At 51.1% G+C, this 13,055-nt stretch overlaps 1 protein-coding gene across 3 annotated transcripts in view; it reads right to left on the bottom strand.

Annotated features, from left to right (window-relative positions):
- Positions 1–13,055, bottom strand: part of gtf2h4 (general transcription factor IIH, polypeptide 4) — an 84,678-nt gene that overhangs the window by 26,925 nt on the left and 44,698 nt on the right. For 2 of the 3 annotated variants that reach the window (XM_041212827.1, XM_041212828.1), the window contains exons 7-8: positions 8,107–8,215; positions 4,151–4,219 (exon numbers count right to left, since the gene is read on the bottom strand). In XM_041212827.1, coding sequence (XP_041068761.1) covers positions 4,151–4,219; positions 8,107–8,215 — 178 coding nt within the window. The remainder of the gene's footprint in view (positions 1–4,150; positions 4,220–8,106; positions 8,216–13,055) is intronic. The other variant, XM_041212829.1, reaches the window with a different exon arrangement.

The following is a 13,055-nucleotide window of genomic DNA, read 5'->3' as shown; positions in this document are numbered from 1 at the left end:
TCTGCAGTTCCTGCTGAGCTAGCTTAACTGGGCAGCTAATGCAGACGGCGTCACTTTCACCAGCATCTGCCTCCCCCACCACCACCCCGCCAAATACGGTGGTGGTGAGGGTGGGGGAGTAACACCAGCCAAGGTGCCTGCACAGATCAGGAAAACTTTCCAACGCATTGGATGACATCCTCCCAGAATAACAAGCTTCGCATCTCCCCCTTTAATGTCCAATCACACCTCTGCAACCTCCTCAGCCTCTATACTTGCACCACCAGCTATTCCACCTCAGTGCTACCGATCTTTGCCTCCTCCCTCTCCAACTGCCCAAGCAGTGGCCAAGCGTTCAGCCATCGTATTGCTGCTCCTCCTTGCCACCCCAGAAGGTTACGAGTTCAAGTCTCGTTCCAGAGTCTGGAGCACCTAATCTAGGCAGAGACTCCCAGTGCAGTACCAAGGGACTGCTGCACTGTCCGCACTTTCAGATGAGCTATTAAACCGAGGCCCCCTTTCAGCCCTCTCCGACGGGCGTAAAAGATCCCATGGCCACTATTTTGAAGAAGAGAGCACGACTCTCCTCCGTCTCAGAGCTAATATTTATCCCTCAACCAACATGACGAAAAACTGATTATCTGGTCATTACCACATGGCCAATTGTGGGAGCTTGCTGTGCACAAATTGGCTGCTGTGGCGTTCTTACATTACAATAGCGACTACACTTCAGAAGTGATTTACTGGCTACGGACCTCCCTGGATCGTGAAAGGCGCTGTACAAATGCAAGTCTTTCGCAGAAAGTTTCTGAATGCTGCAGTATCTTTCCCCTTCAGTAAGAAGCACTGGCCTTGTTTCAACTATTGCCAATTTTTGTACAGGGATGGCTGGTGTCCAAATAAAACAAACATACGAGGACACAGTCAAAGGCGAGACCTTCTGTGCAGGTTGCCAAGGAATCACATGCTCAACAAGGAAGGGGGATGCGTCATGTTAGCACTGTCCAAACCTATCACCCTTATTCAGTCAGAGAGAGCAGGACCTGCCTACTTTTATTTGCTTATTTTTAAATTTATCCGCTCATGAGATGTGGGTGTCACTGGCTGGACCAGCATTTATTGCCCATCAGTAATTGGCCTCGAGAAGGGGCTGGAGAGCTGCCTTCTTGACTGTTGCTGTCCATGTGGCGTAGGTAAACCCACAGTGCTGTTAGGGAGGGAGTTCCAGCATTTTGACTCAGCAGAAGTGAAGGAACGGCAGATATATTTCCAAGTCAGGATGGTGTGTGGCTTGGAGGGGATCTTGCAGGTGGTGGTGCTCCCATGCGCCTGCTGCCCTTGTCCTTCTAGGTGGTAGAAGTCGCAGGTTTGGAAAGTGCTGTCTAAGGAGCCTTGGTGAGTTTCTGCAGTGCACCTTGTAGATGGCACACGCTTGCTGCTACTGTGCATCGGCGGTAGAGGCAGTGAAAGTTTGTGGATGGAATACCAAACAAGTGGGCTGGTCTGTCCTGGATGGTGTGGAGCTTCCCGAGCGTTGTTGTTAGAGCTGCACTCATCCAGGCAAGTGGGGAGTGTTCCACCACACTCTTGACTTGTGTGTCTTGTAAGTGGTGGTGAGGCTTTGGGGAGTTAGGAGGTGAGTTATTCTCTCAGGATTCCCAGCCTCTGACCTACTCTTGTGGTCACAGTATTAACATTGACATACAGTTAGTGGTGGGGTTTCACTCTCTTAACCACCTCGTCCCATTCAATCTGATCAGCACTGTAAAAGGTGGAGAGCGGACGCCACAGACCTACACCTAACCCTTGCAACAGTGAACGGGTGCAGAATGAGTGGGACGCCCACTTACATCCTTCCCTGATCTGCAACCCCTGTTCGCTTACAATCATAGAATAGTACAGCAGAGAACAAGGCCATTCGGCCCATCGCACCTGTGTCTGCCCTTTCAAGGAGTAAATTCGGGGTGAGGGAGTAAAATAGGCAGTCAACTCAAAATTTCCCCATTACAACTGAGCAAATCTAGTTAAAATTATCCTCTACCCTGTCCATGGACCACAATATACCAGTTGGGGAAGACTTGAGTGTTATTTTTCTGAAACCTGGTGTTTGAAATGGATATACATACACTGAATTAAGTCACTGTGCAAGCAATCATTTGCAGTCTCAGCAAGTGGCCAAAAGATTTATCATCAGCTTGTAGGTGGTATGGAGATTTATTTCGAGTGATCAGATTAGCAGCACTCAAAGTTCTGGCAGAACAAGAACCCTGACAGCTAGATCCTTTTAAAAAGGCACTTCAATGCAATGCTGCTCTAATTAATGCTTTTATATCGATGTTAATCAGCTTCAGTTACTGAGGAATTATGGCGATTGATGTTAATGCAAATCAACCAAATTCACAAAGAGCTCAGTCTTCCCTGCAAATCACTGCCTGCTCTCTCTCTCTCTCTATCCCCACCCCCCACAGATCACTATCTGCTCTCCCGCTCCCACCTCCCCTCCCGCCCAGACCCCGACCTCCCCTCTCTCCCCAACTCCGGCCTCCCCTCCCACCCGCCCAGACCCCGACCTCCCCTCTCTCCCCAACCCCGGCCTCCCCTCCCTCTCTCACTCCCTAACTCCGACATCCCCTTCCTCCCTCCCAGACCCCGACCTCCCCACCCTCCCTCCCAGACTCCGACATCCCCTTCCTCCCTCCCAGACCCCAACCTCCCCTCCCTCCCTCCCAGACCCCGACCTCCGCTCCTTCTCTCCCTGACCCTGACCTACCCTCCCTCTCTCCCCAACTCTGGCCTCCCCTCCTTCCCGCCCCCATCCTGACCTCACCCCCTCTCTCTCTCCCCCCGACTCTGACCTCCCCTCCCTCCCTCGCTCCCCGAATCTGATCTCCCCTCCCTCTCTCCCTGACTCTGGCCTCCCCTCTCTCCCTGACTCTGGCCTCCCCTCTCTCTCTATCTGACTCTGATCCGCCCTCTTTCTCCATCTGACTCTGACCCACCCCCTTCTCTATCTGACTCTTGACTCGCCACCTCCTTCTATCTGACTCTGACCCACCCCCTCTCTATCTGACTCTTGACTCGCCCCCTCCTTCTATCTGACTCTGACCCACCCCCTCTCTATCTGACTCTGACCCACCCCCTCTCTATCTGACTCTGACCCACCCCCTCTCTATCTGACTCTGACCCACCCCCTCTCTATCTGACTCTGACCCACCCCCTCTCTATCTGACTCTGATCCGCCCCCTCTCTCTCTATCTGACTCTGACCCACCCCCTCTCTATCTGACTCTGACCCACCCCCTCTCTATCTGACTCTGATCCGCCCCCTCTCTCTCTATCTGACTCTGACCCATCCCCTCTCTCTCTATCTGACTCTGACCCACCCCCTCTCTCTCTATCTGACTCTGACCCGCCCCCTCTCTCTCTATCTGACTCTGACCCACCCCCTCTCTATCTGACTCTGACCCACCCCCTCTCTATCTGACTCTGACCCACCCCCTCTCTATCTGACTCTGACCCACCCCCTCTCTATCTGACTCTGACCCACCCCCTCTCTATCTGACTCTGACCCACCCCCTCTCTCTCTCTATCTGACTCTGACCTGCACCCCCTTTATCTGACTCTGACCTGCCCCCTCTCTCTCTATCTGACTCTGACCCAGCCCCCCTCTCTCTATCTGACTCTGACCCGCCCCCTCTCTCCATCTGACTCTGAACCGCCCCCTCTCTCCATCAGACTCTGACTCGCCCCCCTCTCTGCCTGACTCTGACCTGCCCCCCCTTTATCTGATTCTGACCCGCCCTCCCCTTTGACTCTGACCCGCCCCCCCCTTTGACTCTGACCCGCCCCCCCTTGACTCTGACCCGCCCCCCCCTTGACTCTGACCCGCCTCCTCTCTCCATCAGACTCTGACCCACCCCCCTCTCTGCCTGACTCTGACCCGCCCCCTCTCTCTCTGACTCTGACCCGCCCCCTCTCTCTATCTATCTGACTCCATCTCTCTCTCTTCCCCCTGGACTGTCACCCTGGATATTTGTGCTCAGGTCCTAGATTGGGGCATGTACCCATAACCTTGTAATTCAGAGGCGAATGTGCTGACTGAACTGCAGCTGACTCTCAACGCTTTGGTCTCATTGATATTTTAGTGCTGTTCAAGACAGCAGCTCTCTCACCTTGCCCAGTGTGGAGAAGCTCAGCTGGAATACGAAGGACAGGATCTCAACCAGGTCCATACTTCGGGACTGGAGGGGGAAAGAGCGAGAACCAGTGTTAGGATTGTTGAACATATCAATAGTGCATTTGCCTAACAATCATACGCCCTCGAGCCCTGGATACTCTGTAGGGGGTTTTGCCACAGTTGCTGATCTTCATATCCGCTTTCAGACATTGAGAATCAACAGGCCTTTCTGACCATGGGATGCAGCACACAGCTCAGCCAAAGTTACAATCTATCCCGATCGTGGTCAAGTGAGCAGGAATCCTGGATGAATTTTCCCCCTCTCTATTCCAGGTGCATTGAGGCTAATTGAGAGGAAAAATATTGCATTTATATAGCAGCCTTCATGACCTCAGGATGTCCCAAGGTGCTTTACACTCAACAAAGCAGTGTTTGAAGCGTTGCTCTGCCGCAGTATCGAACTGACTCTTATCAAAGTGTAAGGAACATATCTTTTTATTTCTGTTGGACTGTTGTAAAGAATGTATCTTTTTATTTTCTGTAGGACTATGGATTAGAATTACAATGGTTGCAGTTTAAAGGACATGTCCACTGGAACAGGATGAGAGATATACAATGTTGCAGTCCTGGAACAGAGTGTGCCATGAAAGACAGGCTGGTGCTGGAAAAGAGTCCTGGACCAAGGGAACGGCCTGACAACAGCATTTTAATTAGTTCCTGACCGGGTGACCAGGGTTTTGTGTGAAGAGCGCAGCAACAGAAAGCTCCTGGCCTGCAAAGAGAAAACATCTAAAATCTCTTTTCCTCATGTCTCTATAGCCTGCTTTCTCTCTCTGAGGAAACCGCTGTAAAAAGAAGATGGGGGAAACCACTGTTAGAGACATTGAAAAGCAAGTTCTCAACCAGTGAACTAAATACCGAAAGTGCTGGAAGACCACCTTGCGTCATCAACAAGGACTGAATGGAATTTGGGGGACATCGATCAAAATCAACCCATCGAATCCTGTACTCCAGAATGGTGCTATTGAACTGTTTATCCCGCCCTTAAAATCCATGTTGTTTGTGTTTTGTGTGTGTATAGGGATGTAAGAAGGGGGTAGAGTTTAAGTTATAGTGTTAAAAGTTAGCAGTTCATATTTCTTTCTTTTGCCACTAGTTAAAGACAATCTGTTCAATAAACAGTTATTTATTTATTAAGTTTACAAACCTGGTGCTCGTATTCTGTTAACCTAAATTAAACAGTGAGGTATAATTGGGGCAATCTGGTGGTATAGTCAAACTTTTCACATATATCATGGCTCGGGGAACAGTGGGGCTTGATATTACAGCGCACTATCCCCAGCGAGTCATGACAAAAGTCGCAAATCACCATCCTATGTGACTGTGACAAAGTAAACTGTCCTCCCTTATCCTCCTTGACTGGTCTGCAAACTTTGACAAGGCTGGCCATACCGTCCTCCTCCAACACCTCTCCACTTGTTGTCCAGCTGGGTGGAACTGCTCTTATCTGGTTCAAATCTTAACCATCTAATTGCAACCAGGTTATCACTTGCAATGACTTCTTTTCCCATTACGCTGTTACCACCGGTGTCTCCCGTCTATCCTTGGCCCTTTCCTACTTCACACCCACATGCCACCCCTTGGCGACATCATCCAAAAGCACGGTGTTAATTTTCACATGTATGCTGACGACAGCCAGCTCTACCCCACCGCCACCCCTCACAGATCCTTCCCCGTTGCTAAATTATCACACTTCTTACCCAACATCTAATACTGGACGAGCAGAAATTTCCTTCATTAAATATTGGAAAGACTGAAACCATTGCTTTTGGTCCCTGCTCCAAACTAAGTTCCCTGGCTACTGACACCATTCCGCTCCCTGGATACAGTCCAAGACTTAACTAGTCTGTTCATAACCTTGGTGTTATATTCGACTCCGAGGTGAGCTCCCGACCTCACATTCTTGCCAATACTAAGATCCCCTATTTGCACCTCCATAACTCCCCTGTCTCAGCTCATCTGCTGCTGAAACCCTCATTCATGCCCTTATTAGCCTCAGACTTGACCATTCCAGTGCACTCCTAGCTGGTCTCCCACATTCTACCTTCCATAAATTTGGGGTCATCCAAAACTCTGCTACTCATGTTCCGTTGCCCCTTTCCAATTCTGGCATCCAATCAAGTAATGTCTTGACTTCAAAATCTGCATCTTTGTTTTCAAATCCTTCCATAGCCTCACCCCTCCCAATCTCTGCTAACATCTCTAGCCCCACAAACCTCTCAAGACATCTGTGCTCGTATAATTCTCACCTCTCGGGTATCCCCGATTTTAACCTCACCACCACTGGTAGCTGTGCCTTCAGTTGCCTTGGCCCCAAGCTCTGGAATTCCCTCCCTAAACCTCTCCAACTCTCTAGCTCACCTTTCTCCTTTAAGACATTCCTTATAACCTTTGACTTTTTGACCAAGCTTTTGGGTCATCTGACCTAATATCTCCTTATGTGGCTCGGTGTCATACATTGTTGTTTAATGCTCCTGTGTAGCATCTTGGGATGTTTTATTACGTCAAAGGTGCTATATAAATGTAATTTGTTGTTATATTGATGTTGCAATGTAGGAAATGCAGCAACAATTTGCACACAGCAAGATCTTCCCACCAGCCACCACCACCCCCCCCCCCCACCCCGCCCCAGCAGCAAGGCGATGATCTGTTTTACTGACATTAGTTGGAGGATAAATATTGCCAAGGACACTGGGGAGAACCCCCCTGCCCTTGTTCAAAATAGGGGCCACAAGATTTTCTACATCCACCTGTGGAGGAAGATGGGGCCTCATCTGAAAGGCAGCATCTCTGAGTACAGAGCTCCCTTAGTACTGGCCCCAGGAGCGTCAGTGTAGATCTTTGCACTCAAGTCTCTGGAGCTGGACTTGAACCCATGACCACCTAACTCCAAGGCAAAGGTGCAAGGAGGGAATGCTGTTGTAGTGGTAATATCACTGGACTAGCAATCCAGAGGCCCAGGCTAATACTCTGGGGACATGGGTTCAAATCGCACCATGGCTGCTGGTGGAATTTAAATTTAATTAATAAATCTGGAATGTAAATATATAAAGCTAGCCCCAGTAATGGTGACCATGAAACCAGAATCGATTGTTGTAAAAACCCAGCTGTTTTTCTAATGTACTTCAGAGAAGGAAATCTGCCATCCTTACCTGGTCTGGACTACGCGTGACCCCCGGGCCCACAGCAATGTGGCTGACGCTTAACTGCCCTCTGACATGGCCCCAGCAAGCCACTCAGTTCAAGGGCAATTAGGGATGGGCAACAAATGCTGCCTTGCCATGATGCCCACATCGCACGAAAGAATTAAAGCCAGCCACTGCTGACACTGAAGGGTAAAGACAGTCAGGCAGGTTGAAAACCCATCAAGAGCGGGGGACTAAAAGAAAAGAATTTATATCGCGCTTTTCAAAACCACGGGGTGTCTCAAAGTGCTTTAGAGCTAATGAGGTAATTTTTGAAGAATTGGAACTGCGGCAGCCAATACCTGTTCAGCAAAGCGATCAAGAACAGATAATGTTTCTTTTTTGTGATGTTGATTAAGGGATAAATTTTGGCCAGGACACAAGGGATAACTCCCCTGCTCTTTTTCTTCGAGATAGTACCATGGGATCTTTAACAGCCACCCAAGCAGACAGGTGGGGGGGGGCCCGGTTTATACCGTCTCATTCGAAACATGGCACCTCTGACAGTGCAGCATCCCCTTGGTATTGCACTGGAGCATCAGCCTGGATAGTTCTGTACTCAAGTCCTGGAGTGGAACTTGAACCCAGAACCTTGGTGATTCAGAGGCGAGAGTGCTACCAGATGAGCCACGGCTGACACGGTTACAAAGATGAAGGCACAGCTCCCCCTAAAAAGTGGCAGTAATTGTCTCTGCGCTGGCCTTACCTCGGCTGTGTGCAGATACTGGAGCATGAAGTACCAGAGCTGGGAGCACGTGTCCAGAAGCAGGAACTGGAAGCCGGCTGATGTGATACAGGGAGCCTCCGATGCTTCACTGCGACAGAAAGAAATAGAATGTGAGCAGATACTCAGGGGAAACCAGCAAGCAGCAGTGAGACCGATCACTCTGTAAATGTTGAAACAACTCACATTGCTTGAAGTCGATTTTTGCATTTAAAATTAAATTGTGAATAATTCCCTGAACTGAATTCAGCAACGTAAATAACACATGGGAAAATGGGAATTTAGGGCAAACATCCTTTTGAATTCAAATCAGAAGCAAGCATCTCTGAATTAAGAATCGGGTGTCGAGGGAAATTTATTCTGCGTCTAACTCCGCGCTGTACCTGTCCTGGGTGTGTTTGATGGGGATAGTGTAGAGGGGGCTTTACTCTGTATCTAACCCCGTGCTGTACCTGTCCTGGGTGTGTTTGATGGGGACAGTGTAAAGGGAGCTGTACTCTGTATCTAACCCCGCACTGTACCTGTCCTGGGAGTGTTTGATGGGGACAGTGTAAAGGGAGCTGTACTCTGTATCTAACCCCATGCTGTACCTGTCCTGGGAGTGTTTGATGGGACAATGTAGAGGCAACTTTACTCTGCATTTAACTCGTGCTGTACCTGTCCTGGGGGTGTTTGATGGGGACAGTGTAAAGGGAGCTGTAGTCTGTATCTAACCCCGTGCTGTACCTGTCCTGGGAGTGTTTGATGGAACAATGTAGAGGCAACTTTTCTCTGCATTTACCTCGTGCTGTACCTGTCCTGGGAGTGTTTGATGGGGCAGGGCAGAGGGAACTTTACTCTGTATCTAATTTGCAAATTGTTGCAAAGAACCTATCAGCCCTCCCATCTCCAACCAGTTTCCTGTTCGGTACCACACAAAACTAAACAGGGCATCAGCCGTGAAATCCTGAGCATGGGTCCCACTGGCCATGATTGATGCCTGGCCAATACGGTTGGACAGATGTGTGTGCTGGGCACTTGTACAGCGCAAGGGGATATGGAGAGGAGACAAGGATGGGTTCAGCTGCTTCTGACAGGATTGATAATTAATGTGCCTGCTCTCCTGTGCCTCACTCCCTTTCCGTCTGCCAGGGTTGTTGACAGGCTTCTCAAAGTTGCTGATCACACTGACATTTTTCTATCTGCTCCCAGCTGGTGCCCTATGAACAGGACTGTACTGTCACTGCATCTTTTCCCACATTTATTTACATTTTTCCTATTATCTCACTAACATCAAGGACACTTCTTCTTTGGTCTAATACGGCTGCACATTTAAGCTGACACGTCAAGGTTTAGATCAGTGGGTCAGGCAATGTCCTTCCCCCCTCTGGGACTGGGTGGGGTACATGAGCACATATCAAACATACATTTGTATTTGCCCTGATAAAAACAGAAAGTGCTGGAAAAACTCAGCAGGTCTGGCAGCATCTGTGGAGGGAGAAACAGAGTTAATGTTTCGAGATCAAATGACTCTTCATCTGAACTCATCGGGTTCTGAAGAAGAGTCATATGGACTCAAAACGTTAACTCTGTTTCTCTCCCCACAGGTGCTGCCAGACCTGCTGAGTTTTTCCAGCACTTTCTGTTTTTATTAGAACGAATATAATGTACGTTTGTGTGTGTTCGTATACCCTACACAATCCCAGAGGCGGGAAGGACAACGTCTGACTCCAGAGCGAGTCACTGGAAGTTACATAGAAGATAGAAAATTAAAAGCTACCAGTCAATGTGGAGTCATGGAATGACATGTCTCCCTGTTCAAATGAACATGAAGAGACAAAGACAGTCTTGATTTCAACTGGACCCAGAACAACTTCAATTTGTAAGAGGCACAGATGAAATCGTCAGTGTGCTGGTCAGCCTGTATCCCTAATACTGCAAACAGCTCACCATGAAACCGTCAGTGTGCTGGTCAGCCTGTATCCCTAATACTGTAAACAGCTCACCATGAAACCGTCAATGTGCTGGTCAGCCTGTATCCCTAATACTGCAAACAGCTCACCATGAAACCGTCACTGTGCTGGTCAGCCTGTATCCCTAATACTGTAAACAGCTCACCATGAAACCGTCAATGTGCTGGTCAGCCTGTATCCCTAATACTGCAAACAGCTCACCATGAAACCGTCAGTGTGCTGGTCAGCCTTATCGCTAATGACTAAATACAGTTGTATTCACATCTTCACTGTCTGCCCAATAACACAGCTGCATTCAGGCACCAACACTCTGACGCCAGGGGACCGGGGGAGTTAACTTCGGTCTTCCTTTCCATGCAGGAATCCCTTGATGCCGGGTGCAGCATCTGTTTATTCCCCATCCAACATTACTCTCCAATGACTTCGATGGAGATTAACATCGGAGTGGGACAGGAAACAGACATTCCACCCGGTCCGTCATTCTAGCAATGCCTGGTTACTGCCATTAAGGTTGTGTTTGTGTGTGTGTGTGTGTGTGTGTGTGTGTGTGTGTGTGTGTGTGTGTGTGTGTGTGCGCGCATGTGAATGCGTGTGTATGTGTGTAAGGGTCTGTGTGTGTAAGGGTGTGCGTGCGCGCATGTGCGTAAGGGGGTGTGTGTAATGGGGTGTGTGTAAAGGGGGGGGTGTAAAGGGGGGGGTGTAAAGGGGGGGGTGAAAAGGGGGGGTGTAAAGGGGGGGGTGTAAAGGGGGAATGTGTAAGGGGGGTGTAAGGGGGGGTGTGCATAAGGGGGGTGTATGGGGGGGTGTAAGCGGGGGGTGTAAGCGGGGGGTGTAAGCGGGGGGGTGTGTAAGGGGGGTGTGTAAGGGGGGTGTAAGGGGGGGTGTAAGGGGGGAGTTGTAAGGGGGGGTGTAAGGTGGGGTGAAAGGGGGGGGTGTAAGGGGGGGGTGTAAGGGGGGGGTGTAAGGGGGGGGGTGTAAGGGGGGGTATAAGGGGGGGGGGGTGTAAGGGGGGGGTGGTGTAAGGTGTGCGTGCTTGCGTTCGTACATGTTTGCGTGTGGCCACTTGTACCTCGTCAGTATGGTCTGTAGTTCTGGTTCTGCTGCGTTCTGTCACCTCTGAATCTGCCAAGGTGTCAAATAACCTTTCCAGATGGAGCTTGGCTGGGGAGAGGGGGGGTGGCGAGAAACCTCAACCTTAAGGTGATGTCTTCAACTATTCATCCACAGACACTGCTCATGCAACAGAGAGGGAGATGGAGAAAGAGGGGGAGAGGGAGATGGAGAGAGAGGGGAAGAGGGAGATGGAGAGAGAGGGGGAAGAGAGGGGGGGAGAGGGTGGAGGGAGAGGGGGAAAGAAAATGGGGAGAGAGAATGGGGAGAGAGAATGGGGAGAGAGAGGAGAGGGGGAGGAAGAGAGTGGAGGGAGAGGGGGAGAGATAGGGGGAGAGAGAGGGGGAGAGAGGGGGGGAGAGAGGGGGGGAGATGGGGGGGGAGAGAGGGGGGAGAGAGAGGGGGATGGGGGGGAGAGATAGTGGGGGAGAGAGAGGGGGAGAGAGAGAGGGGGAGAGAGAGAGTGGGAGAAGGGGGAGAGAGAAGGGGGAGAGAGAAGGGGGAGGGAAAAGGGGGAGGGAAAAGGGGGAGGGAAAAGGGGGAGGGAAAAGGGGGAGGGAAAAGGGGGAGGGAAAAGGGGGAGAGAGAGAAAAGGGGGAGAGAGAAAAGGGGGAGAGAGAAAAGGGGGAGAGAGAAAAGGGGGAGAGAGAAAAGGGGGAGAGAGAAAAGGGGGAGAGAGAAAAGGGGGAGAGAGAAAAGGGGGAGAGAGAAAAGGGGGAGAGAGAAAAGGGGGAGAGAGAAAAGGGGAGAGAGAAAAGGGGGAGAGAAAAGGGGGAGAGAGAAAAGGGGGAGAGAGAAAAGGTGGAGAGAAAAGGGGGAGAGAAAAGGGGGAGAGAAAAGGGGGAGAGAAAAGGGGGAGAGAAAAGGGGGAGAGAAAAGGAGGAGAGAAAAGGAGGAGAGAAAAGGGGGAGAGAGGTGGGGAGAGAGAGGTGGGGAGAGAGAATGGGGAGAGAGAATGGGGAGAGAGAGGAGAGGGGGAGGAAGAGAGTGGAGGGAGAGGGGGAGAGATAGGGGGAGAGAGAGGGGGAGAGAGGGGGGGAGATGGGGGGGGAGAGAGGGGGGAGAGAGAGGGGGATGGGGGGGAGAGATGGGGGGGAGAGAGAGGGGGAGAGAGAGAGGGGGAGAGAGAGAGGGGGAGAGAGAGAGTGGGAGAAGGGGAGAGAGAAGGGGGAGAGAGAAGGGGGAGGAAAGGGGGAGGGAAAAGGGGGAGGGAAAAGGGGGAGGGAAAAGGGGGAGGGAAAAGGGGGAGGGAAAAGGGGGAGGGAAAAGGGGGAGGGAAATGGGGGAGGGAAATGGGGGAGGGAAATGGGGGAGGGAAATGGGGGAGGGAAATGGGGGAGGGAAATGGGGGAGGGAAATGGGGGAGGGAAAAGGGGGAGGGAAAAGGGGGAGGGAAAAGGGGGAGGGAAAAGGGGGAGAGAAAAGGGGGAGAGAGAAAAGGGGGAGAGAGAAAAGGGGGAGAGAGAAAAGGAGGAGAGAAAAGGGGGAGAGAGGTGGGGAGAGAGAGGTGGGGAGAGAGAGGTGGGGAGAGAGAAGGGGGAGAGAGAAGGGGGAGAGAGAGGGGGAGAGAAAAGGGGGAGAGAAAAGGGGGAGAGAAAAGGGGGAGAGAGAGAGGGGGGAAGAGAGGGAGGAAGAGGGGGGAAGAGAGGGGGGGAAGAGGGGGGGGAATAGAGGGGGGAGGAGAAGGGGGAAGAGAAGGGGGAAGAGGGGGGGAGGAGTGGCAGGGGGGGAGAGGGAGGGGAGAGAGGGGCGTGGAGAGATGGGTCAGAGAGGGGGGTCAAAGAGGGGGAGAGAGAGGGGGAGAGAGAGCACGAGAGCCGAGCAAGCAGATTTCAATTGGCACTTAGCCATGGAAAGAGACAACCGTCG

This window comes from Carcharodon carcharias, chromosome 19 (assembly GCF_017639515.1).
Source record: "Carcharodon carcharias isolate sCarCar2 chromosome 19, sCarCar2.pri, whole genome shotgun sequence".
In the NCBI taxonomy this organism is placed as follows: domain Eukaryota; kingdom Metazoa; phylum Chordata; class Chondrichthyes; order Lamniformes; family Lamnidae; genus Carcharodon; species Carcharodon carcharias.
This window is presented reverse-complemented; position numbering and strand designations above follow the sequence as displayed.